The sequence below is a fragment of the Delphinapterus leucas genome, chromosome 7, assembly GCF_059928025.1.
Source record: "Delphinapterus leucas isolate spDelLeu-1000000601 "Yukka" chromosome 7, BTC_Dleu_Yukka2, whole genome shotgun sequence".
Taxonomy (NCBI): domain Eukaryota; kingdom Metazoa; phylum Chordata; class Mammalia; order Artiodactyla; family Monodontidae; genus Delphinapterus; species Delphinapterus leucas.
In genome coordinates this window covers 2,195,004-2,213,570 of record NC_143135.1, presented here as the reverse complement: position 1 = coordinate 2,213,570, position 18,567 = coordinate 2,195,004, and the positions used below count along the sequence as shown (strand labels likewise).

The 18,567-nt window shown below is 64.1% G+C and overlaps 1 protein-coding gene across 1 annotated transcript in view; it reads right to left on the bottom strand.

Moving 5' to 3' along the window:
* Positions 1-3,843: 3,843 nt before the first annotated feature.
* The window catches only part of KCNQ1 (potassium voltage-gated channel subfamily Q member 1), a 349,770-nt gene continuing 335,046 nt past the window's right edge, over positions 3,844-18,567 (bottom strand). Inside the window, exon 16 of the mRNA XM_022591072.2 lies at positions 3,844-4,277. Within this exon, the coding sequence (XP_022446780.1) occupies positions 4,047-4,277 (231 nt within the window). The 3' untranslated portion in view covers positions 3,844-4,046. The remainder of the gene's footprint in view (positions 4,278-18,567) is intronic.

The window sequence follows — 18,567 nt, the reverse complement described above, 5'->3', positions numbered from 1 at the left end:
CAGGTTTCCGGGGAGTGAGGAAGGGCCTCCCATACCAGGCACTGGCCGCATGTTAGGAAGGGGGCGTCTGTCCCTGAGGGTGACCCAGCAGGTCCCCACCGGATGCACGCTCACGCAGGTCTGCGTGTGGGCCCGCCCCAGGAACCCAGCCCACGGCTGCCTTTTGCCACTCCACCCCTACCTAGCCCAGCTGTCTGACCCCCCCAGTCGGGACGCACACCTGACCCCCTCTTCCAGGGCCCAGGGTGCCCAGCCCTCCTCCCCTGAGCATCCATCACAGGGCACCGCCTGGCGGTGCCCTGCCTGTTCCAGGTGTGTCCGCAGCCCCAGCAGTGCCGTTAGCCTCTTTCCAAACTCAAATTTTATCCCTTAATTTAACTGGCACTTCCTGAGTACCTAGTGGGGCCAGGCCCTGTGCCAGGCACTCCTGGGCTGTGGCTCCCCTCGGGTCCTCAGAGTCCTAGCACAGCCCCTTCTCCAGTGGCAGGCTGGAGGGCCTGGCTCCTGACCCCTGCCCAGTGCAGGGCTCGGCGGTGCCTGCCAAACGGGTCCTGAGCAGGGAGGGGGCTGGGGCTGCTGGCAGCTTGGGGCCCACTAGGGTGCAGGGAGGAGCTGTGTGTGTGTGGCGGCGGGGGGTGGGGGTGGGGGGTGGGGCGTGTCGGCCCGGCTGGAGATAGATGCCCGGCGTCACGGGTGAGTGGGCAGGGCCTGGGCAGCGGGGGCCTGGGCAGCGGGGGCCAGAGCTGCTTAGGGTGCAGGACAGCAGGCTGTGGGCACCTTGCCTTGGCTCCGAGGGGGCACTGGGGGGTGAGGCTGGACGCAGCAGGGGCCAGGGAGTTGCTCTGAGGGGGCACTGGGGCCAGGCAGTGGGAGTGTGATGAGGCGATAGACCCCAGAGCCGGGCACCTCCTGGACCATTTGTCTGGTTGCCTTTATGAAGCACCTACTGTGTGCTGACCCGGCCCTATGGTCATCAGCTCCTCCCCCACACGCCTTCAAGAGGCGCTCTGTTCCCGTTGCACGGACAGGGGAGGGGGCAGGAGGGGCAGGTCGGCCCCTGATCCAAGGTTGGGAGGACCTCAGGTTGCGCGGACACTGGCCTCAGAGACTGGCGCCCGCGGCCGAGCCCCGAGCCCTCCAGATGCCGTCCTCCTGCCCGGCTCCAGAGGGCGCCGATGGGGGAGGGGGCACGGGCAGAGGAGGTGGGTGCCCCAGGAGGTGGGCAGGGCAGCCCCCCCAGCCCCACCCTCTCCCGCCAGCAGATGCTCTCGGCACCCACTGGACATTGAGGACCCCAACAAGGAAGCCCAATTGGGAGACAAAGGCCGGACGCCGGGGACAAACGCTCACGGACGTTGTCGGCGGGAGCGGCCAGGCAGCCAGGCGAGGCCCACAAAGGGGCCGGGGGCGGGGCCGGGAATGGGCCTGGGCTGCACATGCCACCGTTGCCCGGGCGACGGCCCTCTCCCGGAGAGGTCTGCTGGGCCATTGTCCGGGGCACACAGGACGTGTCATACACCAGATGGCCGTGTGCTGTGTAAGTCAGTTATCGGGGGCAGAGTGAAGGAATGCGGCCGCGCGGCGGGCTGGGGCGCCATCTGTTCCCTCAGACCGCGGGCACCGGCGGGCATTGAGCTCCCGGCCGGCCGGCCCAGCCTCCACTGCGGCTTTAATTAGCTAATTCCATAATTGGGCTTTATTTCAGGTAAATTGCATTTCACACCCGAGAGGGCCGCAATGGCCCGTCCGGGAGTGAAGCACTCGGGCACTTCGTGCGCAGTCGATAATACGCAAAACAAAGCCGGGCTGGGTGCAGGGGCCGCGCCCGGCCCAGATGGGCGGCCCGAGCGAGTGCCCCGAGGGCTGAGGGCCGTGCCCGGCAGCGGGCGGGGCGGGGGCACCGTGGAGGGCCCCGCTCTCCAGCCAGCCACCTCCTGGGGTTTCCACAAATATTTACTCAACAAGGAAACAACAGCTTTTGCCTTTCCAGTAATTGTTGCTCTCGCCCCTCCCCCCCGGGGGTTTGGGCTGGGGAGGCCCCTGGCCCTCGCTGGCCCTCCTCCCCTCCCCCACACCGGCCAGTGCCCGACGGCCAGACGTCCCTTCGGGTGGGAGCCAGGGCTGGGCTCCGGGGAACCCCTGGGGCTCTGCAAAGGGGGACCCAGGCCCCTCCCCTCCCACAGGGGCCCAAGCTGACATTCCACACGGACCAGGAGTTCCTGCTTTGCGGCCACCTGGGCACCTGCCTCCAAGGAGACTGCAGGGGTCCCGTCCAAGAGGGAGGTTGGGGAGGGCTCCAGGCAGGACCTGGGGGGAACGGAGCTGGGCCTGGAGGAGGCAGGGGCCCAGATGCCCGTGGGCAGCAGTGGGAGGCTGGCAGTGGGAGTGGGGGCAGGTGCTGTCCTGGAGTTAAGAATTAAGCCCGAGGCCTGAGAAGTGCGTGTGGGATGTGAATCCTGAGGACAGGGTCCCCAAGCTGCTTGTCTGGGGGCGATGACCCTCACCTGTTCACCCCTCCCCCCTTGAAGGGTCCCAAGACCTGGGGGTGGGGCTGGTCTCATAAAGGGCTATCAGGGAGAGCTTCCTGTAGGAGGGGGCTTTGAGCCTGGCTGGAGACCAAGGGAGTGGTTTCAACAGATGGAGAGGGGACAGGAGAACCTCCCGGCAAAGGCACCAGTAAGAGCAAAGGCTTAGCGGGTGGGCTGGAGCCCGACCTTGGGTCGGGGGTGGGGGGGGTGGGGGACAGGAACAGCCCGGCCTCCAGGTGCTCCTGGGTCACTGGCGCCACCCCATTCCCAGGAACCCCAGGCCAGGGGGTTGAGGCTTCTGGGCCCCCTCACCGGGGTGGGCACAGACGGGGTGAGGGGTGCTGGGGTGTTGAGGGGTGGGCAGCAGCTCCACGGGAAGACAGGTTGTCCCAAAGATGGGACGCTTGCTCCCCCAGGAAAGGAGGCGAGAGCAGGGCAAGATCAATTTTGTGATCCCACATTTATTAGGAAAAACCTGAACGGTTAAGAGTCAAAATCACACTGTGAAATTCATCAAAGCACAGATTCCAAATCACCACAGATTATTCTGATTTCGGCGAGGCGGAGCAGGCCAGAGGAGGTGGGTCTCGCCAGAGATGGCGGCGCCCGTCTGCTCCCCTGCGGCTTAGCAGCGGGCCGGGGAGGCCACCGTCTGTGTGTCCGTCCAGCAGCTTAGACCAGGCAGGGAGCTGGAGGTGAGGCCCACACGCAGAGCGGGGTTTGGGGACCCTCCTCTTTTCTCCAGAATGGGTAGGAGAAGCTGCCAGTCCAAAGTGGGGGACCTGAGCACCCCCGTTCCACTGGTGGGCGGTCCACCCCCAGTGAAGAGCTCTGGCCACAGCGGTGGACACGTCCCTCCCGTTGGAAGCTGTGGCCTCAGGAGCAGCTCCCCACCAGCTCCTGGCCTGAGTCAGCATCTCTGGAGCTTGAGGGAGTCAGGCCCAGGCCCGGGGACGCCTTGATTGGGCCTTGCCCGTGGGCATCCTTTGCTCAGCATGGGCTGGGCCTGCCCTGCCCTGCCTGGCCTGCCTTCCCCCTGGGTCCCCCTGGGCCTGGATTTTAGGCTGGGGGTGGGGTCCTCACAGACCCTGTCCAGGCCGTCCCTCTGTCTCCCCTCAGGAAAGCCCCGGGGCCTGCACACAGCTGTACGGCTCCCTGGCCATACATGGGACAGACCAAGTGCCTGGGATGCCCGGCCTGACCCCCTGCCGCTTTGTCCCGAGTATCAGGCAAGCAATGGGGGGACCCCGGTCTCAGAGCTGAGAGGCGCCTCCTCCCAACACCCAGCCAAATTCTAGTACCCGCTGGCTGGGAAGAGGCGGTCTTGGCGAGCCCCCCAGCCCAGGCTACAGGGCCCTGTAGTCCACTGGGTGTCTGGGGCCTTGGAGAGCGGGACTGCTCTCTCGGGCCTTCGAGAGGTGGCTGAGGCCTAGTGGTGCCTGTGCTGAGTGGGAGGTGGGGTGGGCCGGGCAGGGCTCCTCCGGGCCTCCCCTCTCAGGCCTGGGCCCCGAGCCCCCATCAGGAGCCCTTGTCGGGGCCCCCGCGGGGCACGGTCAGCTGTTCGTAGGTGGGCAGCGCGTTGCTGGGCAGGAAGAGCTCGGGGTTGATGGAGCCACCGCTGTGGGGCTGGACCACCTGGGCCCCGCCCCCGCTGGAAGGCCGGCTGCTGGGGGAGCCTCCGTGGTGCAGGGCGAGCAGCTGGTGCAGCATGTCTGTGATGAGCGCCAGCCTCTGGTCCAGCTGCGTCACCTGCGGGGACAGGATCAGAGGTGAGCCGGGCAGTGTGCAGGTGGCCTCAAGGCCTGGGTTCCTTGAGGGCCAGGGGAGGGACGGGGCCTGGCCTTGGTCACGGCCGTGTGCGTGTGTCCGTGGCCCCTGTGCAAGTCTGCACGTGTGCACACACGTGCGTGGAGGAAGCCCCGCTCTGCAGCCCTCACCTGAGACCCAGTGGCTGAGTAGGTAGCAGGGTGGGGCCCCTCCCCTGCCATCTACCCCCACCCCCATGCCCACCAACAGGGTTTGTGCCTCAGGGTGCTCTTGTCAGGCCGGGCACAGTCCCCAACTCAGCAGGGGCACCACCATCTTCCCAGCTGAGCCCCCAAACCTGTACCAATCCCCAGGTGTCAGCCAGGGCCACACGCCCACCATGCTTTTCCCAAAGCCCTTTCCCATGCTGAGCACTGGGGCTGCCCACCCCACGAGGTGGGGTCGCCCCACCAAGCTGGAGGGGAGGTGGGTGGAGGATGGACCTGGGTCTGCGGGTACTTAGCAGGGGCTGCTGGATGGCCAAGACGGGGTGGGGCTGGAGTGAGCCCTGGGGGTGGGAAGAGGACCCCAGGGCCCTCAGAGCAGGAGCAGGGGTGAAGCAGACGTCCTGGCATGAGCCGGCAGGAGGCATGGCTCACCCTGGGGCCTGCAGTGCCCTTGGGGGTGGTCCCCCAGGGTCCCCGTCAGAAAATAATACCCGCCTTGGGTACCTGGAACACTGGAAAGACTAGAAATGATGGGGGAGGGAGCGGAGGTGGCCAGATGGTCACCGATAAGGGCGAAGCTGCGAGAACACAGAGCTGCTTCAGGGGAGAGTGTGGCTGGGGGTAAAAGCCCGGGGATGGCTCCGCCAAGGGTCAACGCCAGGGCTGCGGACGGCGGCAGGCCGAGCTGGCTGGGGCCGGCCATCCACCTGGACACACACATGGTCCATGATGTATGTGCTCTGAGCCGCCCTGGGCCAGACTGCCCCAGGACCCATCTGGGCCCCACTGCTGGCGGCAATATCCCCACCCCAGGACCGGACGGAGCCGGGTGCTGGCCAAGCGGGCCGGCCCCGGGGAAGATGCTGTGGGTTGAAGAGGCCACAAATGCTGTGTAGCTGGGTCCCCGGGTTGGCCCGGGTCAGGCTTCAGAGGCGGGTGGGGCAGTCCACAGCCTCCCTCCCACGGTGGACGGTGGACGCTGAGTCAGGGGGAGGGCAGGGCTGGCTGAGGGGGAACAGGGGAGGGTTCTCTCCTGAGTTGGGGCCACGGGGCTCTCTCGAGACCCAGCAGCAGGTAGGGCAGGATGGGGGCTGGATCGTGGAGCAACAGCCCCCCTATCAGGACGGCTGCCTGTGAGGTGGGGCCTGTGACCCACGCCCCCAGCTTCGCACGGTGGCGGCTGCAGCACTGAGGCCAGTGCTGTCTCCTGGGGCCTCCTGGGCTCCCCTGCCCGCCTCTGCCTCCTCGGACTGTGCGGGGGACTGAGACCTCCTCCCCTGCCCCTGGGCCTGGGGACAGGGACAGCTGCATGTCTGAGGCCCCCTCAGCCAGGCCAGGGGGGCCTAACCTATTTTCTCAGACACATCTGATACCGGAGCCCAGGCTATAAAGGGAAGGGGTGCAGAGCTTCTCTGATTTAGCTGGGCTAGAGCCTGGGGCCCTCACTCAGCTCTCCCCACCCCTGCATTCCCCCGGGTGCCTCCCTGACACCCTAGTCCCACCATATGCTGAGGCCACCCACAGACGCAGGCCCCGAGGCCCCAGGAGAAGAGTCTCGTTTGGGGTCTCTGGCTGGGACCCTTGCAGCCCAGCCAAGGGGGGCTGGGGAGGACCCTCTCCTCGGCCCAAGACCGCTGGGCCCCCAGTCCCACTGCCTGCCTATGCCCTGGGAGACCCGTGGGGGACCCTGCGCTCCTGGTAGCCTGGAACGAGCCTTGCACGAGGCTGGTGCGGGCGAGCTTCATGTTGCTCCGCTGTGCAGGCCCCGGCTTGGGTATTGATTGGTTTGGCACCAATTAGAGCACCAAATACATTACAGAAGAAAATTTGTGGTTTCATAAATTTTCACTTTATGGCACTTGAACATCTGTTGAAGCCCCCAGCAGGGCAAGTGGGTATGGAAGCCTTTATAGGGTGTTCTTGGGAAAAAAGGAAATGGAAGAATGGCTGGGATTCAGGAAGGGGTGGGGCTGCCGGGCACGGCTGGAGAGGGGGCGCATCCCAGGGGGCTGATAGCACAGCCCCCACTGGGAGCAGGCGGGAGGCTGGCCCCAGGCTGAGCTCGCCCTCAGGGGGCCACCTGGGGCACTCAAGCCCACCTCGGCCCCCTGGGCTGCTGCTCATGGGAGATGGGGTTTTGCGGGGCTCACCGGGCTCCCTGGTCCCAGGGGACATGCTCCCATTAGCCAGACTGCTGGAGGTGGCAGGGGCGCCGGGGGCGAGCTCAGATCTGGGCCGGAATCCCAGAGCCGGCCCAAAGCCTGGGCCTCATGCCTCCCCCTCCTTCTCGCACAGGAGAGGAGTGGGTCTGGGGAGGAGGTTCACATGCCGCCACTGCTGGGACGGGAGAGAGAGCAAGTGGGGCAGCCCGCAGGCCAAACCAGACTCCTGCCAAGGCCCCCCGGCCACCTGCTGAGTCCTTCTGGTCCTCTGGCCACCCTCAGGGTCCCCCTGGGTCTTCCTGGCCCCCTGCAGGGTCCTTCCGCCTGCCCAGCCCCACGCCTGATGGGCGGGGATCCTTGGCATCACCCGCCTGGTCCAGCTTCAGGGCGTGGTGATCACTGGGTGGGCCAAGCCCTGTGGAGCCATGTCTCTCCCCCACCCCGGCCCCCCGACCTTGGTGGCTGACCTCGGTGCCACACACACCACCCGGGGCTGTCTGCTGCTCGTCGCTGGCTCTGGGCTGCCTGAGCTTGCCCTGCGCTGCCCGGCCCCTAGGGCCCGGTGATGGCCCCTGCCCGGGTGGGCTCCCGTCCTTCTCAGCGGCTGATCGCCTGTCCCCACAGTGTGGGGCGAGCCTGGTCAGGCTGGTCCAGGAGGCCAAGTCAGATCCCACGCTGAGACCTGGCCGCCGTGCTGTCCTCCCTGGGCCTCAGTTTCTCAGCTGGGAAGTGGGGGCATTCTGCTCCTCCTGTGGGGGGCGTTCTTGAGGATGGAGCAGGACAGTCGTGTAGGAGCCCGTGCCCGCGGGCTCTGTGAGTGTGACTCACACCTGCCACGCTTCTCCAGGGCTGAGCACGTCCCAGAGAGATGGCCCCTGGGTCCCCCCGCCCTGGGTTCTCCTCCTCCCAAGGAGAGTGCCTTTATCTTGCTTCATGTTCGATGGTGACACCCAGTGAGCACTTCATTCGGCCGGAGGGAGCGGCCTGAGCCAACCCCCAGCCGCAGAGAAGTGCGTGCCTCCGGGCAGGTGCCCAGGTGAGGCGCTGTCACCCGCAGAGGAAGGCAGTGCCCGCTCGGGGACCGGGACGGCGTTCCCCGGGAGCCGCTGGGGCACATCAGTTTTGGGGATCTTGGATCTCGTCATTATTTGCAATTTGATAGTGACCAAAGGGCAAGGCCAACAAAAGCTCCCTTGTTCCCTGCCTCCATTCACCAAATTAATAACCATAAGAGGACTCCCGGCCCTCGGAAGAGAAAAAAAGCAATTAGAATAACAGCCAGTTAGAGAGCCCCGGGCGGTGGTGATCAAACCCAGGGCGACGGGATTCCTGTTTGATGTGCTTATGAATTTGTTTTCAAAAGAAAATCTTGAAAAAGAGTCTTTCAAGGGAAATTTTTGCAGAACCTGCTCGGCCTTGATCCCAGCTCTGGACCCGCCGATGGCCCTGGCCACGTGCAAGCCCTGGGCTGTCTCGGCCACACTGGCCAAAGACGGGCAGGGGTGGGGGACACCGAGGCCTGGGGCTCGCGGGGAGGGAGTCCCCTGCCCTGGGGGGCAGCTCGTGGTGCCCCAGGGTCCCCGTGGGTCAACATCTAAAGGGGGAGGCAGGGCTCCTCTTGGGACAGCCCAGGGCCCTCTGCAGGGTCACAGGGCAAAAGACCTCTGGGCTCTCCTCTTGTTTGCAGACTGTGCCGGACCAAGAGTCACTGAGCCGCTCTCGGGAGCAATGCTCAAAATACTTAAACACCAGGCACTGAGCTGGATGCCAGCCCTGGGGCCAAGCTGGGCTGCAGGGAGTTGGGGGTTCCAGGTATGTCATGGGGTGCGCGGGGGCCTGAAGCTCCGGGGAGCCCTGCCCAAGCCCACACGCCGGCGACAGGCGCAGGGACATAGCCATGACTGCTCAGTGTGTCTGTGCACAGGCCCGCTCAGTCCTCCTGACGCCCTGCGACACGGCTCTGCCCCCTTCACGCCCCTTCACACACAGCAGGGAGCACGGGAGCGAAGCAGCCAGGGAGCAGGGGTTGCAGAGGGGCTGCTGCTGGCCTATCTCCCCCTTCTGCCCTGGCCACAGGTCTGCGGCACCTGCAAGGCCCAGCACTGCCCAGGTCACAAGCCCCTGCTCCCCGCTGCTCCTGAGCCCATTAGACAGGTGACGCAGCTGAGGCCCGGGGACACAGCGGGCCTTGAGTCCCTGGACGCAGCTTGGAGGGACCAGGTGGGGCCTGCTTATAGCCGGGGCAGGTCCAGTGGCCCATGGCAGGGGCGCTGAGCCTGCCACACCTCCACCCCCGTCCCTGTCCTGGCCGCCCAGAGAGGGAGCCCCGCGCTGGACAGCTCAGGGCAGAAACCCGCCTTCCCTGTGCAGGGCCCCAGCCACACCTCACAGTGCCCTGGGTGGGCAGTCCACCCCGGCCCCTCCCAAACATACAGTCTGTGAGGAGCCCCCAGCACGGGGCAGGACACAGGGTATGGTGAGTGAATTCTGACCGGTGGAAGGAGTGCCCACTCCCACCCCCATTAGAGCCCGGCCACAGCCTTGGACGACGGGCCTGCTGGACCCAGGAAGGACTCAGGCTGAGAGGTGACACTGCGCCCCCTGGGCCTCGTGGCTGCTCAGTGGGATTCAGGTGGTGGTCCTGGGCCACCCCCCGGCCCCAGCCCCCGGGACTCTGGGTTCTCCATCTCCATAGAATGCCATTTCTTGCCCTACCCCTGGCCCTGGCCCTCCCTCCGCAAGCTGCTGCTTGGTGAGGGAGGGGGTCACGGTGACCTGTGACCTTTGCCCCCGTGCCCTCCAGCACGTGCAGGTGATGCTGAACACCCACGTCTAGGGCGATGGATGTCACTGAGAGAAAGCACCAAGGGGGAGGGGACACCGGCTGCGTCCCGGTGTCTGCTAGACCATGGCAGGAGGAGGGCCACCCTGATGTGACAGCTGTGTTCTGCTGTCCTCTGACCCTAAGCACCCAGGCTCAGGCTAGGGACACACCCCAGACCCGCACGCTCGATCCCTGGGGACCTCAGGCCTGAACTCAGACCGTAAAACCATGGTTTTCCTGCACCTCTGTTGAGCCCTCTCTCTCTCTCTCTCTCTCTCTCTCTCTCTCTCTCTCTCTCTCTCTCTCTCTCTGGCACCCACCCTGTTCCGCGCACATTTTCCCCATCCCAGAAAAGCACTCCAAAATCTCGCATCCTGCTCCACATTCTGACTGTCAGCAGAACTTGGGAACCCCCCGCCCACCCCTGCTCCCAGCCCAGGCCAGTCCGCCAATTTTTTATGCTAGGACTATTACAGTAGCCTGCCAGGTAGCCTTCCCCCACAATGTGGTCCTTTCAAAACACAAACCAGGTCACACCGCTGCCCTACTCACAGCCTCCTGAGCTCCCCCCTCACTCCCAGGAGAAGCCTGAGTCCCACTTGTGGCCCTAGACCTGTCCCCCTTTGCTCTACGGCCTCCCCCACCTTCTTCCCTCTGCATTTACTCCAGGCCGCTCTGCTGGCCCTCGAACATGGCAGCACGTGCCTGCCTCAGGCCCCTTTCCCCAGCTGCTCCCCTGCCCACATCAGCCACCCTCCACCCTCGGACCTCACCAAAAGCACTGATCGCGGCCATGTCCCTCCTTCTGCCACGGCCCCCCACCATCCCCACGCTGGTTCTTATTTTCTCCAAGGCCCCTAGCCTGCGGTTGTATCTGCTCACTCCTTAGCTGGTTCTCCCACTGGAATTAGGCTCCAGGAGCCCCACTCCTCTGCCTGTCCTTGGTGGCACATAGAGGGCCCTGTTCACATTTGTGGAATGAATATGGTGGGCGCTACACAGCCCAGAGCCTCCACGCCAGAGCCCCCGGGGAAACTTTCTGCCAAGGGGGAAGGGGGAGGTGGTGCGGGCTACCTGACTGCCTAGGGCCAGCTGTCCTGGGGGGAGGTCCCTGCCCGGCGGGCAGCCTGGCCCCCGCTCCCGGGCCCTGCCCCTGGCGCTGGGAGTTTGGGAACGCCCCTCCCCCACGGCGAGAATGCGGGAATAGCACCCATAAATCATCCTTTCGTTAGAGACCGTGGGGCTGGCCGGTCTCACAGAGCTGGGTATGAGTGGAAATAGATCACAGCGCTTCATAACATTGTAATTTATGGCAGGAGACGGTGTAATTGTGTTTATGACTTTGTTTTAGTGCTTTAGCTCTTGGAGAAAAATCAGCCCGTTTTCTAGCTGCCGAGGTTTTACTGCCAGTCCCCAGGGCGGCCGGCCTGCTGAGCTCTCTGTCCTGCGGTGCACGGTGCACCCAGCCCGGTGAGGACACAGCCTCGGAGCCTGGCCCACAGCCTGCTGGGCTGGGCGTGCACTGGGCATGTGGGCCGGGGCGGGATGTGTGCACGCTGGTCTGCGGGGTGCCCTGGGGAAGGACGCGTCTTGGGTGTGCGGGCCGCAGGGCAGTGGGTCAGAGCCTGCGGGGAGGGCCTGGGCACACAGGCTGCCTGGGCTCATGTCCTGCCTCTGCCGCTTCCTGGTTGGGTGACCTTGGGTGAATCACTTGGCCTCTCTGAACCTCAGTTTCCCCATCTGTAAAATGGGGATGCTGGTAGAATCTCCCTCAGTAGGATGTTGTAAGGATTGAATGAATTAATGCAGGAAACCACTGGAAAGAGTGCTTGGCATCTGGCAAATTCTGATTAAGTCTCCTGTTGACCATTACTGTAATTATTGTTAGTAGTTTGCCTGCGTGCAGCGTGGCCTGAGGGCCAGTTGGCATGTATACGTGAAGACGTGTGTGTACACGAGTACTCGGGCTTTACAAGGGCAGGGAGACTGCATGTGCAAGAATGCATGCGCCGCCCCGGGTGTGGTTTTGCACAATTCCCTGTACCGTCCACCAAATCATTCCCTGAGCTGCCAAAGGGTACAAGTGTATCTGCCTGGACCTCTGGGCCCCTGGGCCTTTGCACGTGCCACAGAGGTGAGCACACTTCCACCAGGCGGTGATGCTGCTGGGATGGGGCAGCTCAGCGGACGAGCAGTGGGAGCCCCACTCAGCATGGGGGCTCTGTCGGGTGCCAAGCGCACTCTCCTGACTGGGAGATAGATGCCACCATCTCTGGAATCCCTGGTCACCGACACACCAGCCGTTCTGCCTGTTTCCCAGGGTCCTCTGCCCAGGCGGAGTCCAGGCAGGGGGTGAACCTTGGCCAGAAGAGGTGGGCGATGTGGCAGCCACTTGTGCCCTGGCCCCTGGGACTGGTGCATTGGTTTAGCATCATGAATCAGCCAGAGTGGGCGTTTCAGAGGCTGTAGACCAAGGCCTCTGTCCTAGCCACTGTCCCTCAAATCTCTCACTGTCTGGCTACTGGGTGGCAGGTGATCTGAGCCGTCACCAGAGTCAGCCATGCCTCAGCTGGGTCCTCGGCACAGCATGGTCAAGGTCCTGGTCACCCCAGACCCTTCTGGGGGCCTGCCAGTTCCTGGCTGACCCTTGCTGACCACCCCTTAGGAGTGCAGGTTGCTCCCCTCTGAGAGAGTGTCACGATGGAGAGACGAACCTTCTACCTGCCTCACGGATACACGCTCACCCAGGGGCAGCCCCACAGATGCCTGGGGCCCGCCAGGCACCCTCAGCGTTGCTTCCATGCAAGCTGACCGCTGAGGGGGGCGGGTCTCAGGATCACTATCATAACCCAGAGCCACCTCTCCAGGGTTCATCCGCCGCAGCCGGGACTATCTCGCAGGCCCTCTACGCCACAGCCCAAGGACCCCCGTCTGCCGGCACCATCTCTACACAGACACCCTCGACGCTCCGCCCCAGCTCTGCACTCTCCCGGGGGCCCCAGAACCCCGTCTCCACTGGCAAGCAGGTCTAACAGCATCTTGGTGCAGCAGGGCCCAAAGAGAACTCAGACTTGCCCTGCCCGCAATCCCATCCTCCCACCTCAGAAAGTGGTGCTGACACCCACAGAGCAAAGCACTGGATTCCCCTGGCGCTCACCCACATCCCACCCGCTCTCGAGAGCACACGCTCTGAATCCAGCACCGCGCCCCTCCACGCCCCCTGCCCAGGCCAGTGGCATCCCTGGCCTGCGCTGTTGGACTGGTCCGTCCCCCTCCCATTCACTACAGCGGCAGCCAGGCTGAGTTGTCTCCCTCCGCAGAATTACCGGTGCACCCAGAATGAAATCTCACCTCCATCCACAGCCCCTGAGCTCCGCGCAGCCCCCTCACCGTCCTCCCTGACACCCTTCTCTCAGATCCTGGGCACAGTCCTCTCGATCCTGCCTCAGGGCCTTTGCACTTGCCACTCCCTCTGCCTGGAAAACTGTCCTCCACCACAACATATAACCTGAGCTCAAATGTTGAGGGTGGGCTTCCCTACCGCGGCCAGGCCTTTGACCATGCTGTCACGTTCACGTCCCCAGAGGGTCTCCCAGAGCCTGGCACATGGTAGGTGCTCACTAAATACACTTGGGATGAATAGAGCTGGTGCTCCACAGATATTTGCTGGATGAGAAAATGAGGTCTCTGCCATCTCCCAGGGCCCCAGTAGTGGGGTGGGGGGCAGATGTCCTCTAAGCCCATTGCTCCTTCCCTCCCCAGGGTGCTGCTGGCCAGGCCTTTTCCTTGTCATTGACTTGTAAGGGCTCTTTGTATATTAAGAAAGTTTGTCCTCTGACATGGACATCACAAATGTTTGTTCCTAGTGTGCCATTGGTCACGTGAATTGGTTCATGGCAATTATGATTATCATTTTTGGTCACGTCATACAGAAGTTTTATTTACTTTTTCACTTTTTTATGTAGTCAGAGTTGTTTGCCTTTTCCATTGCGGCTTCTAGATTTTGTGCATGCTTGGAGTAGCTTTCCCAATTCCAACCCTGAAACATTTTTTTCTAGGACTTTTTAGATTTGTATTTTACCCTTCAATCATTGAACGGTGTGGGACTGATTTTGAGCTGCAGGCCTGTTTTCAGCGATCAGCCTGTCGATACATCACACTTCACCGAAGGACCTGTCTTTTCCCCATGGAGCTGGAACATTCTTTTTGTACATGCTTTGCAGTCTACAGTGAACCGTCTTACTTAGCGTGGTCTTAACGACATGTGTTGCTAGTGGGTGGCAGGGCTGTTCTTTCTTGAGGTGAAAGACATTGCTGGCTCCATCCGGGGGTCCAGCAAGGGAGGTGGCCAGGGGAGCATGGACCAGCTCTCACCCGGACAACCTCAGTGACCTCTGTCCTCAGCCCCACAGTCTGAGAGATTTTGCTTCTCTGCTCAGAACTCTGAGAAACCCCACTTTGAGCTCTGAACATAAAAAGAAAGTCTGGGCCGAGGCTCCAAGCCGTCACCCCTCCCCCAGGCAGCTCCAGCATGAGGCCTCCTCTCTGCCCTGCTCCCGCCTCTTCTCTCTGCCACCGCTGCCAGGAAGTCTTCCTGGATTCTCGCGTGGCTCACACCATCACCTCGCCCACATTTCTGCTCAAGGCTCACTTCCCCACGAGACCTCCTTGGGCCCTGAGCTAAACGCGGCGACCTGCCCCCATCCTCCATCTACTGTCTTCTCCTCCAGGACTCACACCGACGTCACTGGCTTATTTATTATATTTTCCGTCTCTAGCTGCCCGCCCCCCCACCCCCAAGGACGAAAGCCCCATGGGGGCTCTGCGTGTGCTGTGTTACCCATGTGCTCAGTCGACACCCCTGCACGCTGAGCCACCTCCTCCCTCCAGCCGCATCTCTGTGGGGGCCACGTTTGTGCCCAGAGTCGTTCACAACCACCGCCTGACTGTGCCCACTGAGGCCGCCCTGCCTGGACTTCGGGGAGGCAGGCTCATGGGACAGCTTACGGAGGGGGCAGTGGCAGAGTCAGGGGGCCCCAGGCAGCACACAGCTTCCTGGGCTGCACGGGAGCCTCTTTGCTTGGAAGGGGGCCTGGGCAGTGGGGACCAGGATACACAGAGGCCAGGAAGCTGCCCACGGTCACCTGGTGGGTGGGCTGGTGGAGGGGGAGACCCTGGCTCAGGATGGGCGGGGCTTGGGCCTCCCAACAGGCTGGCCAGCCCCCTAGCTGGGGCCTCAGGGGGGTCCCGCCAGCAGAGGCCAAGTGGGGGCTGCCTGCCCTGCCCACATCGGGCAGCCCCAGGCTGGCCGACTCAGTCACCCTCCTCGGGGCCGGGCGAGCGGGAATGTAGGGCAGGCTGGAAAAAGGCGCTGGAAGCCGAGAGGCCGTGTTTGTGTTGGCGGCAGGGCGGAGGCCCCACCTGCATTTGATTCTCCCCCGCCTCCCCCTCCCGCGCTGCCCCTCTGACGAGCCTCGAAGTCCTGGAAGCCAGGGGGACGCCGGGCAGAACACTTTGTACTGGGAGCCAGTGAGCACCCGGCCACCCCAGCCAAACCCCCAGCCCCAGCGGGCGGGCAGGCGGGTGACACGCGGCCCAGTGACAGCGGGCAGGTGGGCAGGGGCCGCCCAGCAGCTCCGTCATTAGAGTCCCATCTGCCTCTGTCTGCTGCTACCCTGGACTGGCTGCCCCCAGCCCCCCTTCCCCCTCCCCCCCCCCCGCCATCTCGGGGCCATCAGCCAGGGTGTGGGCAGTTCAGGACCCCTGGGCCCGCAGTGCCTCTCGAGGTGGGTTCACCCTCCATGAGTTCCACAGCCAGCAGGCCTCCCTCCACCCCTCGCACCCCGTCCTTGCCCTGGTGAGACCCCTGCAAGCCACCTACTGCTCTCAAGCCAAAGACACAGCCCCGCCTCGGCCAGAGGGTCCCTCACGGTCTGGGCCTTGTGTCCCACCTCGGCCACTGCCCCTTCCTGCCCTGCACTGGCTTCTATCAGTTCCTTGGATGTGCTGTACCCCCTCTCTGCCTCAGGACATTTGCACCTGCCGGCCCGCTTTCTAGAACGTTCCACCCATCTCCTGAACCAGCAGACGGTCTCATTCTTCAGGCCCCGAGGCGAGGGTCTCCTCCTTAGAAACACTGCCACCCCCCACCCCAGTTTGCCTGCCATCACCTCCAGCTCTGCCCCTTCCAGCCACTCAGGTCTGCCCAGGTACCGCTTGCATCGTTTGCTTCCTAAATGTCCACCTCCCTGAAAGCGGGGATACTGCCAGGCAGTCCATGACCCCTGACCACCTGGGGGACTCTGGGCCTCCGTCAGCCCCCTAGCAGGGAGGGGACAGAGAGTCTGTGCCGCAGCTCAGAATGGAGACTGATGCGTACGTGGCTGGAGTGTCCTGGGGGCAGGGTCTAGCTCCTCTGGACAGACCCCAGCGTGCCCCCCAGGCTCCCAGCACCTCCCAGTTGCCTCTGACCACTTCCCCCGCACGCACAGCTTGGTGTAGCTTCTCTCCGTGCCTCTCTCCGGCCACACTTGGCTGTTCTGTTCCCGCTCAGCCCTGGACTATGTCCTTTCTCCGGACACCTGCACAGCTTCCCGGCTGGTCCCTGACGGCACAGGCCCCCAGAGCCTCTTCCCCGGACAGTTGGAGGCCTGCTGACCCCACGCCGGCCGGCCTCCAGGACAGCGCCCGTGCGCCCCTGCCCTGGCAACACGCTCTGCCCAGCTGGACTTCTTGCTGTTCAATGAACCTCTTTACAAAGGGTTTGCATGATATAAGTACTCTTCAAAAACATTTTCTCTAAGAAGTAAAAACATTTCAAAGAAACATCCCCTTTGACCTGGCCCGTCTGGCTTTGTTTCCCCCCCACCCCACCCCCCGCCCCGTCCCAGGTAACCGTCTTAGCGATCTGGTGTTTATCCTTCCAGCCATTTCAAAACACGAGCTCGCGCGCATGCGATACAGTATCCATCTGCGGCAGGCTTAGCATGAACGGTAACATGAGATGCTAGGCTCTCTGCTCGCTCCCTTTCACTCAACACGGGTTTGGAGGCCGCCCGTGTTGAAACATGCCCACAGAGCCCGCTCCCCGGGGCGGTGGTGCAGCGGGCCTTTCCACGGGGCTCTGGAGACGCCACGTCGTCAGTGTCCGTCTGTGGACGGGGAGGCTGAGTGCGCCCCAGGCCACACCCAGGGGAGGGGACCGCTCTCCAGGAACGGTCTTCTTGGCGTCGGTGTCGGCTACGAGGCTGGCCCTGCGGGGGCCCTTCCACACGCTCCCAGACAGGCTCCCCCGCCCCAGCCCCCCGCCCCTCCTCCGCTCCTCCCTGAGCTGGGGGAGAGGAGCCCCCGCCCGCCCTGTCCTCCTGTCCTCCCAGTGCACCCAGGCGGCTCAGCCTTTCCCCCTCTCCCCAAGTCACCAGCCACAGAGGCACCCAACAGGGTCAAGGTTGGAGACTTTCAGGGCCCAGCAAATCCATCTAGAATCTGAGGCTTCCCCCACCCCTGCAGCTGCCACCCTGGGCCCAGTCACCAGCGTCCCCCAGATCCTGCCAGCGGCCCCCCACCTGCTCTCCCATGGCCACTCTTAGGCCCCAGGAGGGGGACGTTAAACCGGGGGCTCCCCATGCCCTCAGAGTCAAGGCCAGGGTCACTGCAGTGGCCCCGAGGCCATCACGATCTGGCCGGGTCCTCCCCGCTGCCCCAGCCCCGTGGGCCTTCTGTCCAGGCCCAGAAGCACCGCGGGCTCTTTGCACCTGCTGCCTCTGTGGGGCGGGCTCTTCCCCCAGGAGCTTCAAGCTGCCTCTGCCCACCTCTGAGTATTCCCTTAAATGCCCTGTCTCAGGGCTGCCCAGGTTCTCTTTCTGCAAAGACACCCCTCCCGGCACGACTCCTTGAAGGCAGGGCTTCTGCTTTGTTGCCTCGCAGCTGCCGGCCCAGCGTCTGGCACACAATAGGTGCTCAGTAAAGACCTGCGGGATGAGTGGATCACCGCCACCAGGGGCCAGACTGCCCAGGTCAGCCCCAGGTAGGGCAACCAGCAGAGGGGCTGAGGGGCTTGGCCTCCGTGTGTGTGTTCTGGCACGTGTGTGCCTGTGTGTGTGTGTGTGCGTGTGTACACGGGCAGAGTTCCACCAGGGCTGTGCTGGGCCCTACACTGGGGAGTGGGGGAAACCTGGGAACTGGCACATGGAGCAGAATCCAGGGGCGGTGTCAAGGGCTGGGGGGCTGGAAGAGCTGGGGTACAGGCTGACCACCCCCAGCCCAGGTGCCGGCGTGTCCAGTCTCCCTGCCTTTCCTGCCTCGGTCCTGGCCTGGAAACAGCGGCCCCATGACTCAGCCGCCCAGGGCCGGGCTGCAGCTGCAGCTGACCCAGACGGGCAGGCAGCCCCTGGCGCCCCGGGCCCCCTAGGCCCACACCCAGGTCAGGGCCACCCCCGGCCCCGCCCCCACTCCTGGCTCCTGCCCCTAGGACAGGATTCCCTGAATTAGGCCCCCTGAGGCTGGATCCGGGTTGGAGGCTGGGCCGGGGGGCTCTGGGCTGGGGTCCCAGACCCGGGGACCTGGACTCGAGCCCCTTTCCTGGCACCTGGAAGAGGCTTGTGGGGAAGGAGACGTGGAACGGGCTGGAGCGCCCTTCCTGGAACCTGCCTTCCTGGGGAAGCCGCAGGGATTTCTGCCTGTCCAGGACCAAGCCCTGCACCCTGCCTGGCGTTGGAGGACCAGCTGGGGGCTTGGGTGGGCCTTCGCCACCTTGGGCACGTGACAACACCCTTCCAGGCCTGTTCTCTCCCGGCCTGTGAGACCCACAGCCTGAGCCAGAAGCCCCTCAGCCGCATTCTTCCTCCACCCAACACCGGGCTCCCTCCCCACCTCTGTCTGCACACTCTTTGAGACGGGGAGCTCAGTCCCCCACGCTCTCGGTGGAGGGGCAGCGCCAGCAGCCCCAGAAGACGGGGCCCGGGGCCCCGCACCCTGTTTGCCCCCCGGCCCCTCCTTGGCGCTTTGCTTCTCGGCAGTCGGGGCGCCAGCAGCCGCTCCCGCCCTCGCCTTGCCTGCTCACCTCCCCTGCCGAGCCGCCG